This window comes from Artemia franciscana, chromosome 11 (assembly GCF_032884065.1).
Source record: "Artemia franciscana chromosome 11, ASM3288406v1, whole genome shotgun sequence".
Taxonomy (NCBI): domain Eukaryota; kingdom Metazoa; phylum Arthropoda; class Branchiopoda; order Anostraca; family Artemiidae; genus Artemia; species Artemia franciscana.
Window position 1 is genome coordinate 8,738,530 of NC_088873.1, and position 21,162 is coordinate 8,759,691.

Sequence of the window (21,162 nt, forward strand, 5' to 3'; positions counted from 1 at the left end):
GTATAAGCCAAGAGAAGGACCTGTAGACCTATAGAAGAAAACCTGTTAAAAAAAGATGATTCTTTGTAATTTGCATAATAATTATAGCTTTCTACATGCAGCCCAGCTCTACTTTAGCCCCAACCCTCCTAATATGGAAATCTATAGCTGAAATTACATATTTTCTATTGATTCTGCCAATCTATCCCTCAACCCTTGTACCTGTTAATTGAGGCAACTGTGGCAAAACAAGAACTGGAAAAACAAGTAACAGGTGGCAGAAAACATTGGAAATATATAATTTGGGCTATATGTTTGCAAATTAGGCATGTTAGAGGTGAATTTCTTGTTGTTCATATTTTGATTTACAAATAAAGTGAATATACCATTTGATGCCTTTTTGTATGTTCTTTACAAATATAGTAATTGCTTATTTTGCTAGTTCAAGTTTAAGCACTTTTTGACCTTACTTAACCTAACAAATTTTGGCAGTGAAAAAAATCAAAAATGACCAAAAACATGTACCTTAATTGAAAATTTGGCATCAAAGAAGAAGAAATACAGCATAATATTGTAAAATTTATTAATCCAGCCTAATTGTGGAAAATCAGTGCTCATAGATTATACAACATGTAAAAAATGGATTAATAATGAAACAGTAAGTTTGAGACCAATGTTTTAAGCTTTCTTATACCCAAAAACTATTTGAGTATACTTTGGTCATTTTCAAGAGCTCAAAAACTTGTACTTGAAGCACTTACTATGTTTGTAAAAAATAAAAAAGGGCATCAAGGAGTATGTTCACTTTATTTGTAAATCAAACATATGAACAACAAAAAAATTACCAATTATTAGTATAGCTGCACAATTTTCCCCTGGGTATGTAGGCTTAGTGGAAGATCACTTATACCTGATCATGTCCCTACTGTTTTTACTTAGTTGAAAAAAAATCCAAAGAAAGTTCCTATTGAAAAGGAAAGAGATCAAAAGTGAGATTGAATTTGTCATAGCTTGGAGGTTTGTCCCTTCAGTCTGTTTAAAGAAAACAGATTCATAATTGAAGCTTTGTTCATTTCAATCTTAGGGATAATCTACATTTGCTACACTTAATTAAATGGTTGTAAAGGGATACTTTTATTTATTTGTCTTGTTTGTTTTCTACATAATTTTTTAATCTTTAAATTGATATACATTTCTTACAAATTAATTAGTCATATCATAGTTCCACTTGCAAGTTTTGACCTACTTTGTAACCCTGGTCTCAAAATTGCATATAAATTTATTGAAGCTAGGAAACATAGAACTCCTCTCTGTTTAAAAGAAAATGGATGGACATAGGTAGGTTTTAATACACTAAAGTCCTAGGGCCATGGAAATTAAAAAAAAACAAACAATGAAGATTAACTTTAAAATTCTGGACATGACATAAATATAACATTCACAAAGAAAAACCATTCACAAAATTTTACTTTTGTGCTCAGTTGCCAACCTGAGCAATTGCCCTAAATTTTTAAACCTTGCAAAACATTCACCAGCCAATTCTTATGACCTACACTGTTGTCTGTACATCAAAAATTCATTGAAAAGGATGGACCACCTTACTGACATTTCTTCCTTTGTACTTATATTTAATGGGTTTAAAAGAAAGCTCCTATGGCTAAGTCAGAAGCCTAGTAAAGGACCAGGTAATCCTTTAGACAGGAAGTGCAATAGGAAGCTAGGGGCCAGTCATCCTATGCTTTTGCATGTCCTTCCTGCTTACTGACCCCAGATTTCTCTAGGTAACCTCACTACATCACTGACCAGTTACATCACTGACCTTTGTCCCAAACCAAATAAACTGCTAATGCCAGAAATTAAACCTGTGCCCTTTGGATAAAGGATTCTCAACCTAGAGTGCCAGCCACTTAGGAAGGAACACAAATGTCACCAGAGAACAAAAATTATTTGGAAAAAAGAAAATATTGACAAAAAAAAAATAATAACTCAAGTCATAGTTGCTCATTGCTGTCCCACAAACAATATGTATTTCATTAAGACAAATAAATTTTTAAACAGGTATCAACAAAACTCCATCAGGGATTGTATTTACTTAAAGTACAATCAGCAATATTAATGCTTAGTTTTGTGATATTCTGGTTTTGAAATAATAAAAAAAGATAAATTATATGTTCCACTTGTTTTCCACAAGCCCATTTGAGAAAAATTATTTGTAACAACAATATACCCATGGTTGGCTCAGAATCTCTCTAAAATTCTTTAAACAGAAGGAATTTAAAAAAAATTATACTCATCAGCCAGAAAAATATTAACATAACTCTCTAAACTTGGCACTTTTTAAGACAATTTTTAGCAAAGCAAATGCAAAACTTTAATGGTGTCCTATGTCATCTAAAAAAAAAACATTAAAATGTGTCAAATGAATTTTGATGTAAGATGCCTCAAATACTTTCAGTTGAATCTGTGAAATGAAGGGCCAGGTATTCCTTTACATTTTATACAATATAAAAAAAAAAACGGTTCAAATTTTTTCACAAAAGAAGAAGCTTGATGTAAAAAAAATAAATGTATTTTTAACAGAAAGCAACTGACATCAATGAAATCAAATAAAACAAAAATTCATGGAGAATAAATAATATAAGCCATATATTTAACCTATAATGAGGTGGCATAAAAGATTATTTCTAGAATTAGAAAAAAACAGTGTTATGGCTTAAAGTTCTGCTCAATCAACAGGAGTTGTCTAAGGCCAGAATAATTAAGAACTAAGGCCAGAGAAAAAGAAACTGATAACCAAAAAATAAGGCACCCAAAAATTTCAGGACCCTTTAGAGGGAAAAGAAGTAGAGGTAGGTACTTCAAAATACCTTCCTGGGACATACTTTAGCCTGTAGACACATCCCTGAAAGTTTCATTTTCCTAGCCTAACCTCTTTCAAAGCTAGCCAAAAGTAGCTAAAGTAAAATTTTACCCCTACTGTATCTTAAAAATCCAGTTTAAATAGCAATCTCAACAAATAGCCTATAGACTATATAAAAGGCTATAGGTATTGGCCTAATCATTCTAAATTTTTTCCAACTATAGGATGGTTTAGAAACTAGGCATGTTTGATATAATAACATTTGACTAACTCACCAATGTGATAGCTGCCTCCCTAAGAATCAACCTTTTTAATAGGCTAACAAAAAAACTTTTCTTCAGACTCCTTATGAAGCTTAGCCTATGCAAGACAGGCCTAGAACACCAAAAACCCTTTAGATACTAAGGAATATGCATAATATTACTTACAGGTCACTGAAAAGCTAAGATTATTTCTATTATTTACAGTTTCCTTGTCTTTTCTCTAGACTTAACGATTTCACATGTTTATCCATTTAAAAAAAGATATAGCATTGACGTCACAATCCTCAAATAATCTTTTTATTTGGGGTTTGCCCACGGACAAGTAATCCTGAGCGTTTGTGGGGATAATCCGACTAACCTCTGACGTCATATGTGTCTCAAAAAACGCTTGGATTAATCAGATTAGTAATCGGACAAGTAAACAAACGCACCCAGGGATAGATTGTCAATCCAAAGCAAAACATTTCAAATTATAAGCATGATATGTAACCCAGAAAATATAAATAGTGTTTCTTTATATTTGTCTAAGGTATTTAGATTTTATCATATAAACTTCACAATAGTAAGTTTTGAATAGAAAGTTAAGACATAATTCTCTAGTACTCTAGGATTATGAGTTTTATTTCGTCACTGGGCTTAGTAACCACTCTACGTTTGTACTAGTTATTATTAGTATTGATAAAATGATTGATGATTTATTCAATCCTCTAAATTGGCTGTAACCTAGGCCTAAAAAACATACTTCAGCCTGTATTGTTTTTTATTCATAGAAACAAGTTTCAAAATGTTTGCTTTTTAAAATGTGTGTGCTAGGATTTTGCTATCTTGATAATTTTATGGGTTTTAGGTTGTTGATTTTGATATAAGCCTAGAGAACAATATGTAGTAAAGGAGACTTGCTATACTTTACCCCCCACCCTATTGTACAGATCTAGATAGCCCAAATTGTATATTTCCAGTTCATTCTGCTACCCATTACTTGTTTCTCTGGTTTTTGTTTCACTGCAGTTGATTTGGTTTACTGGTACATGGGTAGAAACAAGATAGAGAAATTTTGAGAATAGATGGGAAATATACAATTTTGGCTAGTTATTTGCACATTAGGAGGGGGGGGGGTAAAATGTAGCAAGGATGCACACAAAATTGCTAGCTTCAATTTATTCTGGGTACCTTATTCTGCACATTATGAAGTAGGCTATGAATTGTTTTCTTAACATATTTCCTTCTCTAGCCATTTTCTTTTTCATGTGGTTTACCTAGGAAGAAACCCTGTTGGCTACATTACTTGATGTTTTATGCTCTTCAGGATTTTTGATTTTCAAGGTAATGTACTGCTTCAGGTACTTTGTCTTCATCATTTCCTCTTGTATCCCTTTTTTTCAACACTCTGGTTATACAAGTCAAAATCTTTAGGTTCAACAAAGGTTTCTGAATGATTGATTTGGTAGAAAGCATTGTTTATTGCTGAGTTCTGACAGACCAGGGTAGGCTCCTCAACAGTTACTGTTTATTATTGGATGCAGCTGTATATGTGTACATAACCAGAGTCCCATAGTCCTGTCTCAAAGTCTCATCACCTTCTAGGAAAATGACTGTAAAAGCTCTTTGGCAGACCTGCTCATTTCCTAGAGTATTGAAATTTGGCTTAGAGATCTATTTATATTTCCAATGAATTAATACACTTTAATCTATTCTGATAATAATACCCTCACCTCCTATGGGCTCCTGGTTTCTAGCCCAGTTTTGTAGTATCTCACTTCAAAAAGATCTCTAGTCCCCACTTGCATAGGATGCAATTGGTATTTGTTGTTCTTATATAACAAAATGATGGTCCCATAAGTCCCTTTAAAAAAATGATAAATGCACAGCATTAATTTCATTCTCATGTTGCTCTGGCCAAAGCTAATCTCCATTTAAGTTCCAATTACAAAAAAAAACTTCCTACTATTCTACTGAACAGCAAGGGTGAGAGGGACCATATGGTCACATTTTTCCTAAATCATATGTGTTAGTCCTTAGTGATTCCAGTTCAAACAAGGTATATCATGCCTACCTGTCATGTAGAATTTGTTGATGTGGTTGGCAAGTTGGGTTGTTTAAGGACTCCGTGGCTTACTTTTGTTGTCAATTAATATAGGTTTAAAATCTCTATAATGTTTTGACTCAAAAAGGTACTAGATGTCTATCTTACTGGTAGAAATTTGGTTAGAAGGGGCATATATTACTTTTGTTCAAAGTCTCTGAAATTCAACAGTTTTGATTCAGTCAATTGGAAGTCCATAGCTGGTTTTGAGCCTAGGGGAGTATTGTCCCAAGTTTTTGGAAAAAACCTGGGGCCTATTTTTAGATTACCCCCTTCTTTGACCACTGAAGTTGCAAGCCTCAAAGTGCATTTTTGATATGTCCTTGGATGAAATTAGCTCTTTATTAGATGTTGACTATTGCAAAACACTCCAAGTGGAGCTATTCTAGAGAGAAAAAAAGTAGAGTTGCCTTAATTAAATGCCTAAGCTCCACTATAACCACATCTAGGCTATCTTAAAGAATTCTATATTCAGGCATTGTCTGGGTTCTTCATTGAGTCAACATCTCTTTCGTGCTACATAAATTGACTTACTTGACTAAAGTCCCATTCAGCCTTGGTGTTTGTCTTGGGGCCTATCTCCTCACAAGCAAATATATTTGTTGTTTAAACTGCTCCCTGTTTTGTGCCAATCTTAGAAGACCAGGGAGGTTGCAGTCAAAGTTCCCCTTCCAGTGCTTTGGAGGGTGACTGCAAGGGCAATAACCATGGATACAACCTTTGAAGGCGATTTTTGGTATTTGGTTGTTGCACATGCACTGGACATGGCCAAGCCACCTGAATTGTTGGACATAGACCCAGTTCAGGATGGTAGTGTTATGCTGAAGTCTTTTGAGTAGGTTGGCATTTGAGACTTCATTGAGATTTGTGTATGTAATGCCAGCAATTTGATGCAGCATTGTCTCAAATGTGGCAAGTTGCCAGTATTTATTTTATATTTATCTTATTTGAACTCAGTAAATTATCACAAATTGAATTTAATCCAAATTCACCTGTATCTCTATTTATGGAATTATTCTCGAATAAATTTTTTTTAATTTCTAATAGGTGAATTTGGATTGAATTCAATTTATGATAATTTATTGAGTTCAAATAAAGTAAATATCACCTCACCTAAAAGCTATGACCTCTGTCCACATAATATGTCAGATAAATCTAATGAACTGGAACTGAAAAGGACAAAGAGACTGGCTTCTGCTGTTGCATTGAAAAAAATCAAGAGCAGTAAACTATATGTAATTAGTTTATTAGGTATAAATTTTGTTTGGTTTTAGTCATGTCTTTTAGTTTTACTGCTGATGATGAACACTTATATGTGTTCAAAATATCCAGTTAAATTTTAAATCTGTTCAGTGTCAATAAAAAGGTTTCATCCCTATTTTGAACTGTTTTACTTTTGTCAATACAGAATTGATGTAGGTTTTGGTGGTTCTTTCAGGGGATCTCCACATGACTTTTCATTGCTCTCTGTGTTTGAAATAAGTGTTGGTTACTACCAGCTTGTTGTCTTTGCAGTATTCCAGAAGGCACTCACCTTTTTTTGTTTCTGGTGCCATGTCAAAATTTTCATAATTCAAGCCCACTACTGCATTAAAGTCTCCAATAATGAGAATTATGTCTTATTTTGGAATAGAGTCTGTGATGCTTTGGAGTTGGCTGCAAAATTCATCTGAGTCTTCATTGCTATGAGAAGAATCCAGCACATAAACCTGGATGATGCTCAGGTTTGCAGTCAAACCTTCAAGCCGGATAGCAATGATACATTCAGAGGCTAGAGTTGTAGAGATGAGTGATTTCTTTGCTTTCTTAAAAAGAATAGATCTAACTCCTCAGCAATGAATTCCATCATAACAACCTGACAAAAGTAGTGTTGTGGCCCCAATCCTTTCAACACCAGTTACTGGAAGATGGGTTTCTGACAGACCAATGATGTCCCATTTATACCTGTTGATTTCTCATACAAGTAGATCCTTCTTTCCTTCCTTAGCCAGGATCCTTACATTTAGATGTCCTATTGCCAATGTTGTCTTAGGGATAAAAAGGGTAAAAATGTTGTCTTAGGGGTTAAGGGTAAAAAGTGAGATTGGTTTAAAGGTTCCATGACTTGGTTTAACTTGGTTTAAAGGTCCTGACTTGGTTTAAAGGTTCCATATCAACAGCAATGAAAACAATCTGCTTTTTTATTGTTTTAATTCTGTTTGTTCAACTTTTTTCAGTTTAGCTTAGACTTTGCTTCTTTTACAGTGAATCATCACTTTTTTTTAAACAGTTTCTTTTGATCTTTCGTGAATGTTACTTGCCAAGTTTTCTTTGGATGTTCTTGTTTGGCAATATTAGCTTAAATATTAATATAACTTGTTTTAATTATTGTTGCAGCAATAGCTGCAACATAGTAAAGCACAAACCATGACTCATGGTAACCAAAAATTTAGATAAGTTTAAAAAAGAAACTGTAAGTGAGAAAAATTGCCATTATTTAACTTATTCTTAATAGTAAAAAGTTATTTTGAAAACAAATTTAATGGAATTTCTAAAAAAATACTCTGAACCCTTTAAAAAAAGGTGTTGGATCAAAAAAGAAATTACACTATTGGAATCACCAGGGCCAAAAACCCTATTCAGGAAACATATGCTCTCTTGGCTTGAACAATAAGGATGATCCCTTTTTTTCCATGGGTAGCACTGATTTGTCCTCATTTTTTTCCTTTTTTTTTCTCCATTGCTAGCAGGACACTGAAACATCATAGAAAGGTGTTTAGACTTCCCTGTAGAGCAAATGGCTACATCTGCATACTTTTGTAATTAACAAAACACAATATTAAAAAAAAAATCTTTCAGGAACTCTCATCAAATGGATTTGATAGTTTTGTTGAAGATAACAGACTATGTACAATCAGCTTAATAAATTCGACCATAAGTTTATACCATTCATATAGAAACCTACATGAGCTACGAAAAGCTGAAGATGATAAGGTTCAGAAACTGGTGATTGAACTTTCTGATTATCAGGTATAGTATTATTTCAATATTTCTCATAACTTTGATAATTAGATAATTTTGAACTGTTTTACTTTCGAGCAAAATTAGATCAAGGGGAGTGCTTAACTTGTACTGGTTAACTTAATTGTCAAAAGGACACTTAGGAACATCCCAGGAATGGTCAAGGGTTTTAAGTTGAAACTGTTAAAGGAAGATGTTGAGCTAAACAAAATGCATGGTAAAGTGGTCAAAGTTCAGTTCTCAATTGCCAGGATAACAGAATCAAGGGGGATGTGCTCCCTATTTTCCTGTTTTATCATTCTTAATTGTCTATCTATGGTATTTTCAATAAAGTTAATTTGGTAGCCACTAGAGAATAGAATATCTTTAACATGATATAAATCAGAATTTACATATTTACATGAACTGATTTTTAGAACTCTTTTGACTAAAGAGATTATTACCCCTCTTTTCACAGTAAGAGTGTGATTTAATGAGACATGTAGATGCCAATCATTATGGGCTGGTTTTCTATGTATAGAAAATTCAAGACTAGGAATGTTTTTATAATTAAAACATCCAAGAAAGGGAGCTTTCCTGAATCATGCATTTGTATTATGAATTGGAGATTTGAATCAAAAGAGTTCAAATGTGCCGAAAAATCTTTTAGAGACTCCTGTCTATTGATCCAAAATAGAAAGAATATCATCAATTAAGCAAAACCAGAGAGAGTGTTTTAAGTGGAAACTATTCAAAGAAGATTGTTCTATGAAATCCATGTAAAAATTTGTCAAATAAGGAGACAAAGCAGTGACTATGTCTAGGCCCATGACTTGAAGGAAAAGTTTTTAGAACTTGTTGTAAAGACGAACTAGTATCATTATTGTGTAAGCAGATTGTGCTATGAGATGCCTGTAAAAATATGCCAAATAAGGAGTCAAAACAGTGCCCATGGGTAGGCCTATGATTTGAAGGAAACATTTTTCTTGGAACTTAAAAATACAAAGAAAACTTGTTACAAAGACAAGCAAGTGTTGTTAATGTGTCAATTTACAAGGTTTTGTAATCTGACCAAGCAGAATTTTCCACTAATTTTCTTTGTAAGGCCTGCTCACATTTATGGACATTGCAGGAAGTAAGTTGTTTGTCTGTGTGTCTGTCTACTGACGTCATGTTTGTGTGTCGACTGACGTCATATTTGTCAACTGACGTATCTATCTATATATATAAAAATAAGTTGTATGTGTGTCTGTCGAGTGACGTCATGTTTTTATGTCGACTGACGTCATGTTTGTGTGTCGACTGACGTCATGTTTGTCGACTGACGAAATTACAGACCGGGACATCAGGACACGAATGACGACCGGGACACCGGGACATAGGGAATATAAATGACGACCGGGACACTCAAAGAGAAAGCGACTGGGACATAAATGACGACCGGGACACAGGGAATATAAATGACGACCAGGACTTACGAATATACAACATTCTTCGCTGTCCCAATGTCTGTGCATATAAATAGATCGTCAGGTTTACCGACTCTTGAACATGCAACATATAATTGTCCATGGGAAAAATAATCCGTATTCAGATCTATACCTCATTATTCTAATGATTGCCCTTGAGCTTTGTTGATGATGATTGCTAATCGAACATTCCCTGTGTCCCAGTCGTCATTTATATATTCCCCCTGTGCCCTCCGCGTCCCCATTGTAGTTTTGTCCCTGTGTCCCGGTTGTGATTTATATTCCCTGTGTCCCGGTTGTTATTTTTGTCATGGTGTCCCAGGCTGTAATATCCCTTTATATCCCTGTGTCCCGGTCGTCATTTGTGTTCCGGTCTGTAATTTCGTCAGTCGACAAACATGACGTCAGTCGACAAAAAACTTCATGACGGCATAATGCTCAATCCTTATAATGACGTCAGTTGACAAACATTATGTCAGTTGATTCGACAAACATGACGTCAGTCGACAGTCGACAAACATGACGTCAGTACACAAACAATTTATATATAGATGTGGACATGTTGTCTTAAATTAGAGAAGGTGAAAATATTGATTGAATCTTTTAAAATTAAGTTGTTATAAATTGGGCTTAAGGAAATATCTCCTGTGTCCCTATTTATAGCCAAATTTCTGTTTATATACTTTGTGATCTGAATTGCCTCTTTAAAAGATTATAGTTGGCCATTTACAGTAGATATTAAAGTTTCCTACTCAAAAAGAACCAATTGTTCAGGATTTTCAAAAATATGGAGGCCAAAGCAGAATCATATTTGTCATTTTTATTTTTGAATCTCAGGGACTTATCTATTGAAATTTTGCGTACATGCAAACATTCCCTCAGTTGTTGATGGGTCCTACAATGAAAAAATTCAGTAAAAAACTCAGTAAATTCAGTATAAAATTCTAGTATAGGTTCAGTTTTATTCTTTCCCGATTTGAAAACATGTTCAACTTTTTGTTGAGTTTTGAAAGAAAGAGAGATATAATGTTTTTTTTACCAGATTAAATTAGAAATAGTCGTTTTCGCGATTTGACCATCTGGGGGGGGGGAGTGGGGGTCGGTTAATTTGGAAAAAATGAAGTATTTTTAACTTACGAATGGGTGGTGAGGCATTACTAAAATTTGATTTTAGGAAGAATATCCTGTCTCAGAGATGACGTTGGGGGGAGTTGGGGGAACCTAAAATTTTGGAAAACGCTTAGAATAGAAGGATCGGGATGAAACTTGGTGGTAAAAATAACCAGAAGTCCTATATACATGATAAACTTAACCGGAACAGGTCTGCTCTGTTTTGGGGGAGTTGGAGAGGGGAGAGAAAAAATGAGGTATTTTTAACCTACGAAGGAGTGATCGGATCTTTATGAAATTTGATTTTTGGAAGGATATCGTGTCTCAGAGCTCTTATTTAAATCCTGACCGGATCCGGTGACATTGGGGGGGGGCCCCACAATGTCCAATGTTGGTGCAGCTTTATTTTGTCAAGTATGGTGTGTTTGATCTTGAGCCTTTCAAACAGCCTAATATTAGAGATCTTGTCCAGGTATATAATGTCTGTAATACGGCGAAGTGACTTTGTTTCGAATGCGGCTAGGCGACGTTGGTCATCTAATTTGAGGGCCCATGATTCACAAGCGTTAATGGCAATAGGGACAACTAGTGTGTTGAAGAGTCTTGTTTTTAGCACTGTCGACAAATTCCTTTTCCTCCAGATCAGCATCAAGGCTTCAAAGCTAGAGTGGGTAAGCGCCAGTTGCCTCTTAATATCTTTCGAGTGGTTGTTATCGGACGTTATAAGCCTACCAAGTTAGGTGAAATCTTCAATCCACTCTATGTTGTCACCACTGAACTGGAGGCTTAAGCTTTCTTGGTTTTCCGGCTTTCGCGAGCAGAGCACGGCTTTCGTTTTTGAGGAATTGATGGTCATTCCACAGCGGCTGGTGGTTAATTAGATGTTGTCGGCCTGGGACTGAAGATCCCCAAGGCTCTATTTATTTGGTCTATGTCGTCTGCATAAGCTAATTTATCAATCAATATCCCCCCCCTCCATGAGAACACCCGACGATTTGTCAAGGAGTGTAAGAACAGGCGTAAGGAACAGGTTAAACAGTTCCAGCGAAAGCAAGCAACCCTGCAACATACATGTCGATGTTTCAAAGCTGTCGGAAAGTCCCTCTCCCGTCATGATCTGGATTCTGAACTTTAATTACATACCCTTGATCAATGATGCCAAGTTTTGTGGCACACCCTAGTGGAGAAGAATGGGCCACGTACCTTCTCTCCATGTGAGGTCGAAACCCTGCTTCAAGTCAATGAAAAGGTGAAAATACTAAGTTCAAGCTCTAGATATTTTCAATAATCTGACGAAGCGTAAATATCTGATCAATCGTTGACCTGTTTTGGTGGAAACTGGCATAATATTTTGGAATAACAGTTGAAGCTTTAGCTCTTAGACGCTCCAGCCTTACTCTAGTGAGTATTCTAGTATCGTAACTCATAAGGCTTATAGTCTGGTAGTTATCACAGGTTTCTTTCGAGCCTTTCTTATTGAGTGGAACTATTGTGGCTTCACACCATGAGGAGGGGAAGTGAAATTCCTCCCAAGCAGCATTAGCAATTTTTAGGTACAGGTTTACAAGAGGATTGTAATTTACTTTTAGTAACTCTTGTTAGATTCCATCTGGGCCTGCAGCTTTGTTTGTCCTTAAACCTCTATTGCCAATTCTGTCTCAGACCCAAGTGGGGGTGAACTTGGGTCTGCGGTTATTACGCCGAGAGTGTTAAACGGCGATGGGTCTGGAAGGATCATTGAGTTTAATTTGCTCTCAAAGTCTTCTTTCCATCTGGTTTAGGTCCCGTCTGTAGTTTGGATCTGGTTACCATCTTCATCGAGGAGGGTACAGGCTTTCAGTCCCTTTTTTAGGTTACTTCCTGCACTCGTCTGTACATGAAGTGAGTGTCATATTTCTTGAATACCATTTCGCATTGCTCGCTTTGTTCTCTTACATTGGAGCGGTGAGCACGGTGAGTTGCTTTCTCTCAATTGTTTGTACAGGTCCCGATTTTCTCTATCTAGTTTGTTAGTATTTTTGCGGTTTTCTTCGCATAATGTGATTATCTCTCATCATCAATTTTGACTCCCAGGGTTGACTTGGCGACATCGTATATAACCTGCGAGCTAGTCTCCACAAGATTGTCGATGTCATCCTTTGATAGAGTATCCGGGAATGTAGAGAGGAGTTATGAAATTCTTTCGGAAAGAGTAGTGGTGTATTTGTCGGATACTGTAGTCTTCTAAAAGGTCTAAATATAATCTATTAGATTCTGAGTCCTTCTATCTGGGGAGGTTTAGGTTGTTTTATGACGGGCTCTGTGTTTGAAGAATGTTTTACAATAATAAAATCACTATCTCGGCAAAGTTTGAATAAGCGCCCAACTCTTTTGTTCATCCGGCCATTGCCAAATTCACCCATCACGACCTGGTTGTCAGATTGGTCGTCACCGACAACGACGTTAGAGTCCCTGATGACAAACGCTATATCTCTTTTGGCACGGAGTCCACTAGACACTGAAGTTGGAGATATGAATTTTCATATGTTTCATCATCTATTCTGGAGTCAGGTGCATATTCATGGTTAATTGTGAGAATTGCGTGCGAGTCTTTCAGGCGTATCATGATCGGATGTTCAAGGATGGCGTGTTGCTGCGATTACTGATCTCCTAGTCATACTGGAGAGCAGGAAGCCAAATCCCTGCCGGTGTTTCTCATCAATACGTCCTCACAGTATAACGGTAGCGTCATCAAGTTTTTCTTTGCTGGTGAGTAGGAGGTGGATTTCGGATAGGCCGATTACGTCCCAGTTGTAACGGTTTATCTCTCTCAGAAGGGCTTCCCTTTTTCATTGTTTTGCAAGTGTTCTGATGTTGACGGCACCGATTGATAAATTTGATTAAGGCGATATAATGGCCTCTAATGGTGGAGTTCTCAAAAGTTGAGGTATTCACGCGATTTGCAGTCGGCGCATTGTTGGCTACCCCGGACCTAGTAGTATCGCCGGTTTCCCCGGACGCGGTAGCATCATCAGTTTCCCCAGACGCGGTAGCAATGGTTCTCACATTCATTTGTTTCCTCATAATCATCATAAAAGTGAAAAAAGGGGTTTCTTGGCAGACGTCAGGACTCTGGTAAGCCACTCCTCTCTGTCGCTAGCAGGGGGTGACTATATCTCTTACAGATAATGCGCCCTTATGGCATCCTGCGTTTCAACAATTCACTCATTGCTGGGGGGTGGATTAAGACTGGTGGGACGTGTCCACACGTCGGTGAGCCCTGCCCAGTACACATCAGAGGGACCATCCTCGTCCTTCATCTGTATTTATGTCCCCCGGATGAGGGTGTTCCAGTTGTATTTCTAAACCCCCAGAACTGGGTCCCCCTTTGGCCCGCTCCTCCCATCTCTATGGAGGTATCCTACATATCTGCAGGATATTCTCCGATCTGCCACTTGGGGACGCGCTAAGTGGCCTGGAGAGGCTCCTACTGAGAAGGTAACTCAGAAGGTTGCAAATAAACTCAATTGAAAATTTAAAAAAATATATATAAAAACAAAGACAACCGACTTGTCTTCTGAAAAAATGAGTTCCTTCTGAGGCTCATGAACTAGATGGATTTTAGGGTGCATTGGCCACCGTTTTTTATTCATAAGCAAACGAAATCTTGTTTAACTATGAATGGCTCTCAAAATCTCTTTCAACTTTGGTCCCTTTTTCGTCCATAGAAGTCCCTTTACAGGTTGTCAAGTCCCTTTTCTAATGAGCAGGAATCATTCTGAGTCCTGAGATAGTTATACCTTGGACATGTCCTCCGTATGCCTGATTATAGACTTCCTAAAATGCTCCTTCACTGGTAACCGGAAGGTGTCCATTAGCGAGGAAGACCAAAGAACACGCGAAGTATAATGTACGAACGTGACTGAAGAGCTTTTCAGACGAGTCTCGTCGAAGGGTGGGAGAATATCTACGCTGAAGCCCAGTTAAGGGAAGATTCGAGGCTACCCACTGACGTCCTATTTGCCACTGACGCCCTGTTTGCCTCTGGAGGCACTGAAGGAGTTAAGATCTAAGGCAAGGTCTTTAGAAGGGACAGAGGGTGTTAGCCCTACTCCTATCAGTTTTGTTCGTTTTGAGTTTGATTTTGTTATTTATTGTAATTTCTGTTTGTTTTGGGTTCCAATATTTATTGATAGTGATTTATGATAGTTTTACGCTTGAAAAATTATTTGACTTTATTTCTGCTCATATTTGGTTTAGTATAGCCCTTTACTTTTCTTTGCAAAATTGTTTTGTTGAAAAGTTTTTTTAAATTAATTTACTTGAAATAGCGGCCTGAATAAAGGTTATGTCAACGTGATTTGTTCTTTCCTAGGTTCTTGTTAAGACAAAACCAAAGGTTTTTCCTTTGTGGGATAAATTTATTTGAAATATAAACTAATTTCTGGATAAGACAGACCGCATATAGAATGTATAGTGTGTGGGTAGAGTGTCGGTTCGTTCATTTTCCGTGTAGAGTTTGAAATTGGGCTTGAATTATTAAAAATACCAATTTCAAGAAACCTAAAATTCTCAAATACAAAAGCTGACATATTAACTTTGTTAAACACTGATTTATTGCAAAAATTTTGAAATATTTATTAATTCCAGAGAAAATGTGCCAAGCTGTCAAGTGAAAATGCAAAACAGTCCCGGATTCTTTCTGAAGCTGGCCGAAAAGAAGCAAAATTACAACAATCCATTAAAGATCTGGAGACAAGCTTACGCCGTGAGAAAGAAGAGAGAAAGCGGACCAAGACTGAGGGGCAATCCAGAGTACAATACCTTGAGACTGCCTATAGGCGGATACAAGCTGAACACGAAAAACTATCTAATCGAATAAAGAAAACCCATAGAATAGTGCCACCAAATATGGAGGTTTCATCTGTCATACCACTGCCTGAATCTCATGTTAGACGAAAATGGCCTGAAGAAGAACAGAAAAAGTAAGCTTCCGATGAACTTTTGTGAATATTTGGCTAGTAGAAGTAAAAATGACAATTACAGTTACCCAGAACCTGATTAATATTTTCCGGGTAGTCAAACAGTTAGTTCATACCATAGAAAACGAGTAGATTCCTAAACAAATAAAGGATATACTAAAGGTATTACCGCCTGAGATTGGTTGAGTTCTGTATGCAAGATTTTTAGATTCTAACCTGTAAATTTCTTATCCAATAGCAGCCTTATTGGTAGGCTCAAGAGAGACGGCTTCAGCCGTCAAGCTATTTGATTATATATTTTCCTGGTTGTTAGTCTTTGTGGCTTTTTAGTCTTCAAACGACTCTTTTTTTGCTTTTTACATTTTCAGGCTTTGGCACTGAAAATGAGTCCGAAAACATATCATATCCTTTGAATATTATCGCCATGGTTCCGCTGTTCTCTGTTGAAAAGTCTATCTACGGGGAAGTAGTAGGGTGTAGTATAGGGGGAAATAGACAGAAAAAAGTTAATTTACCATTCAATTTCCTTCCCAAATATAAAAATTGCTGCCCTCACAATTGCGTAATTTCTTTTGATATAATTAGTATTCATTGTTTTGGGAACTTGACCTTTCGCCACTGTGTTGTGGCAACTAAACATGTATTTTATCGGATTGATGAAGTTTCTTGATTACTAAGGTCCTTGTGTCGACACTGTAGTCTCTGAGTGATTTTCGCTTAAAACATTTGATTGATCCGCCTTTTTTTTTAAATGTGAATCAATCTTTTTTAAATTTCTTTTTTAAATATTTTTTAATAATAAAAAATAACAATATGATAACAATAAGATATGATAAAGATAAAAATAAAAAAATGATACCAATCATTTTTGAATATCTATTTGAAGTCTAAATTTAACATGGGCTCTTTCCGATTGAAAAAAAGAAATTCGACACTTCACAATCAAGGCCGTATCCAGGGAGTAGGGGAGAGGTGTTGCCGGTTTTGAACCCTCCTCCCTCTGCCGTCGTCAAATTTTTGTTCAACTAGTAAAGAATTAACAAATGTTCATTTAGACAAATTTTTTGGATGTGTTTTTTTGTTTTCTATGATAAACCACCAACAATAAATAGAAATTATAAGAAATTATAAATATAAATTATAATTAATAACCAAATCAAATTGCAAATGATCAAAAACTAAGAGGAGTAGGGCTGTCGTCCCCTGTGCCTTCTGAAGACCAGAACATAATTTGAACTTTATTGAAAACCATCTTATTTCAAGCTTTGTGTTTTTAATTCTCATCTTATAAATAAAAACATCACCATCATAACCAAAATTGCTGAAAAAATAAAACATCACCATCATAACCAAAATGGCTGAAAAAAAACAAATTGATATGGATTCACAATGTACAGTATATATACTGACATTCACGCTTGAAAGTTTTAATAATTTTAAATTTATTAATGTTTAAAAAAACTTTTAAATTGTATTTCGTTTCTAGTCAAGTACTACAGTACTCTTAAGCTGTTCATGAGGTATAGCTGTTGCAACCTTTTGATAACCTGCATCCACATAGCGTGTTTCAATTTAGTTCACTATCCTCTTCAACATTCCCTGAAAGTTTTGTGATAATACCCTTAGCTTGAATAGTGCTAGAAGTAGCCGTCTTAGCACTAGCTGTGGCAGTATCTGTAGTAGGAGTAGCAATTGTAATTGTAGTAGCAGTAGTAGTAGTGTTAGTAGTTATAGAAGTATGCACATTTTGTATTTTGTTTAGTTTAACGTTCCCCTTAATATGTCCTAAAATTTTCAATTTAATACCTTAGACCATTCCTGGGATACTGTCTATAGCCCATTTAATAGCCTTCTTGTATAGAGTGTATTTTTATTTATTTCAACATCCCCCTAAATTTTTCCTGAGAGTTTCAACTTCCTACCCTTAGCCTGAGTATAGTAGCAGTCGCAGTATGTAATCATTGCAGTATGTGAAGTCGCAAGTAGCAGCAGTACGCACAGAGTGCCTTTTGGTTAGTTGAACGTCCTTCTCAACACGCCCTGACAGTTTCTATTTCATTGTCTAAGCTATTCCGATAAATTGCTTATACTTCTTTCTTGCAACCTGAATGCAAACAATGTGTTTTGATTTACTTCAGCCCACCCCTCCCCCCATAAAATGTCTTCTGAAAACCAAACAACCACAACTTAGAAACAATAGGGTATTTTTTTAAGACAATGGAATTCATTTCAGTGAATATTTCGACCCTATATCCAAGGGCTATTTTCAGCACTCCAGGAAATATATATATATATATATATATATATATATATAAATAAATAATTTGTCTGTGGGTCTGTTGAGTGACGTCATGTCATCATGGCGTCATGAAGTTAGTTGTCGTCATGTTTGTTATGACGATGACGTTATTAAAGGTATTTAAGAAAATTGTTCAAAGACACATTTTTAACTGTAAGAAGATTGTGGACGGAAAACTGTATAATTGTAAAATGACTGAAGAACCTACAATGGAAACAGCCGAGGAAGCTGCTCAAAGAGTCTATGCCAAAAACTTGCGGTTGATAGAGAAAATAAGAAAAGAAAGCGTGCCGAGGAACCACAAGAACAGCAAGAAAACAGGCTTGCGGCTGATAGAGAAAGTAAGAAAAGAAAGCGTGCCGAGGAATCACAAGAACAGCAAGAAAACAGGCTTGCGGCTAAAGAATGCAAAACCGCGCAGTTAAATGAAAATCCACCTGGACAGCGAGAGTCAAAACATATCAAAACTGAAAATGATAGCGATGATGATTGGGTTTGGGATTTTGACTTGGATAAGGTCATCAATGCTTACCAGATTTTAGTTTAAAAAAAACAAAGGTTCGGCGATATGTATTTCATAGTGACGCGGAAAAATAAAGAAGAAAAAGAAAACTGAAAAAAGGTAAAAAACTAAACAAAACTAAAAAGAAAAAAAAACACTCAAAGAGAAATTACAGACCGGGACACAGATGAAGACCGGGACAGAGGGAATATAAATGACGACCGGGACAGTCAAAGAGATATTACAGACTGGGATACCGGGATACAAATGACGACCGGGACACAGGGAATATAAATGACGACCAGGACACAGGGACACAACTACAACAGGGATGCCGGGGGCACAGGGGGATATATAACTGACGACGGGGACACAGGGAATGTTCGATTAGCAATCACCATCAACAAAGCTCAAGGGCAATCGTTAGAAAAATACGGTATAGATCTGAATACGGATTGTTTTCCCATGGACAATTATTAAGTTGCATGTTCAAGAGTTGGTAAACCTGACAATCTATTTATATGGACAGACAATGTGACAGCAAAGAATGTTGTATTTTCGCAAGTTTTACGTAGTTAAAAATATATATATCTATCTATATTCACAGGTGGGACACAGGGATACAACTACAATGGCGCCTAACTAATATGGCACGTAACGACTTGCGCGGATGGGGGGGGGGTGTTGCTTGGGGGGCAGCGAAGCGCCCCCGCCAACTAGGTGTTTGGGTGGCGCGAAGCGTATATATATATATATATACATATATATATATATATGTTTCAACTTTTCAAAACATAAGTTGTAATGTCGCTCCTTACTTTCATTTCAAAAACCTTGTTCTTTTTATTTTAAAACTTAAAAAGGCAACTAGAACTTTTAATTGTTTTACGAACATTTTCATTAGTAAAAAATACACGTAATTTACAAATTAACTTACGTAACGAACTTCTATATTCGTTTATTTTTATTGCGTATATGAGGGAGTTCACCCCTCGTCGATACCTCGCTCTTTACACTAAAGCTTAAATTCTGTCCTAATTCCTTAAGAATGACCCTTAAGTCACAAAGGCCGTAGAATAAATAGTTGAAATTACTAAAAATACTTTCGTGTAAAGAGCGAGATATTATGAGGAGGTAAACCCCTCTTATGCGCAATAATTTCTCCTCGTTTTAAGTTTTAATGTTGCTCCTCACTTTCAGTAGAAAAAAACTTCTCATATTTATTTTTTCTTGTTTTTTTAAATAATGCAAAAAAATCCTGCGCCCCCTTCATTGAAAGGCTCTTCCCCCATGAGAAGTTTTTCCATGGAAAGAATTTTTCCCGCGTAACCCCCCCCCCCCCCCCCACCTCAAATCTCCCTCCCAAACCAAAAAAAAATCCCCCTGAAAACGTCCGTACACTTCAGTAACCATTACTATATGTAAACACAGGTCAAAGTTTGTAACTTGCAACCCCTCCCAGGGAGACTACGGGGTAGTAAGTCGTCCCCAAAGACATAGTTATTAGGTTTTTTGACTATGGTGAATAAAATGGCTATCTCAGAATTTTGATCGGGTTACTTTTGGGAAAAAATGAGCGCGGGAGGGGGCCTAGGTACCCTTCAATTTTTTCGGTTACTTAAAAAAGGCACTAGAACTTTAATTTCCGTTAGAATGAGCCCCCCCGCGACATTCTAGGACGACTGGATCGATACGATCACCCCTGGGGAAAAAAACAGCAAAAAAACAAATAAACACGCATCTGTTTTTTGTCTTCTGGCAGAAAATGCGAAATTCCACAGTTTTGTAGATAGGAGCTTGAAACTTCTACAATAAGGTTCTCTGATACGCTGAATCTGATGGTGTGATTTTCGTTAAGATTGTATGACTTTTAGGGGGTGTTTCTCCCTATTTTCTAAAATGAGGCAAATTTTCTCAGGCTCGTAACTTTTGATAGGTCAGACTAATCTTGATGAAAGTTATATATATATGAAATCAGTATTAAAATGCGATTTTTTATGTAGCTATTGATACCAAAATTCCATATTTTAGAGTTTTGGTTACTATTGGGCCGGTTCGCTCCTTACTACAGTTCGTTACCACGAACTGTTTGATAGGCACATGAACCAGAAAAGCTCTTTTGAAGGAAAAAAGTTTTATATTGCTGTCCGTAAGCTGGCACTAGACACACACCCCCCCTGCTCTAGATACAGCCTAAATATAATTAGAAATTGGATGAAACTGTTTAATGGTTTGTGGTGTCGACTGGGAAGTATGATCTGGATAAGTAAGGTTTTTTTCATTATTTTAGCATTTTTACCACCAGACATGTACTTAACTTTTTCGGATGTCCATGAAAATGTGTAAAAATCTCATTTCTTCAATAAGTACGGGATGAATGCCACTCCTCCTGGAGGGACAATGGTAACCTTATAATGACCTTTCCAAAAAATATTACATATTTAAAATTAAAAAAAAAATGCTTCAACTCCAATTAAACTTCAGACTTGCAAAATTAAAGTCATACAATAATTGAAACTAATTACTATCAAAGAATAAACGAAACCCAAAATGAGCAGGAATTTAAATAAATAATTATATGAAACATAACGACAACAGATAAATCTTAGTGAAGAAATCTTAAAGCTCTCTTCCCCTCTCCCCTAACATTGAAAGTT

At 36.2% G+C, this 21,162-nt stretch overlaps 1 protein-coding gene across 1 annotated transcript in view; it reads left to right on the forward strand.

The window, feature by feature from the left end:
• The first annotated feature begins 3,548 nt into the window (after positions 1-3,548).
• Positions 3,549-21,162, forward strand: part of LOC136033344 (uncharacterized) — a 36,517-nt gene continuing 18,903 nt past the window's right edge. Inside the window, exons 1-3 of the mRNA XM_065714138.1 lie at positions 3,549-3,631; positions 8,024-8,194; positions 15,373-15,707. Coding sequence (XP_065570210.1) covers positions 3,581-3,631; positions 8,024-8,194; positions 15,373-15,707 — 557 coding nt within the window. The 5' untranslated portion in view covers positions 3,549-3,580. The remainder of the gene's footprint in view (positions 3,632-8,023; positions 8,195-15,372; positions 15,708-21,162) is intronic.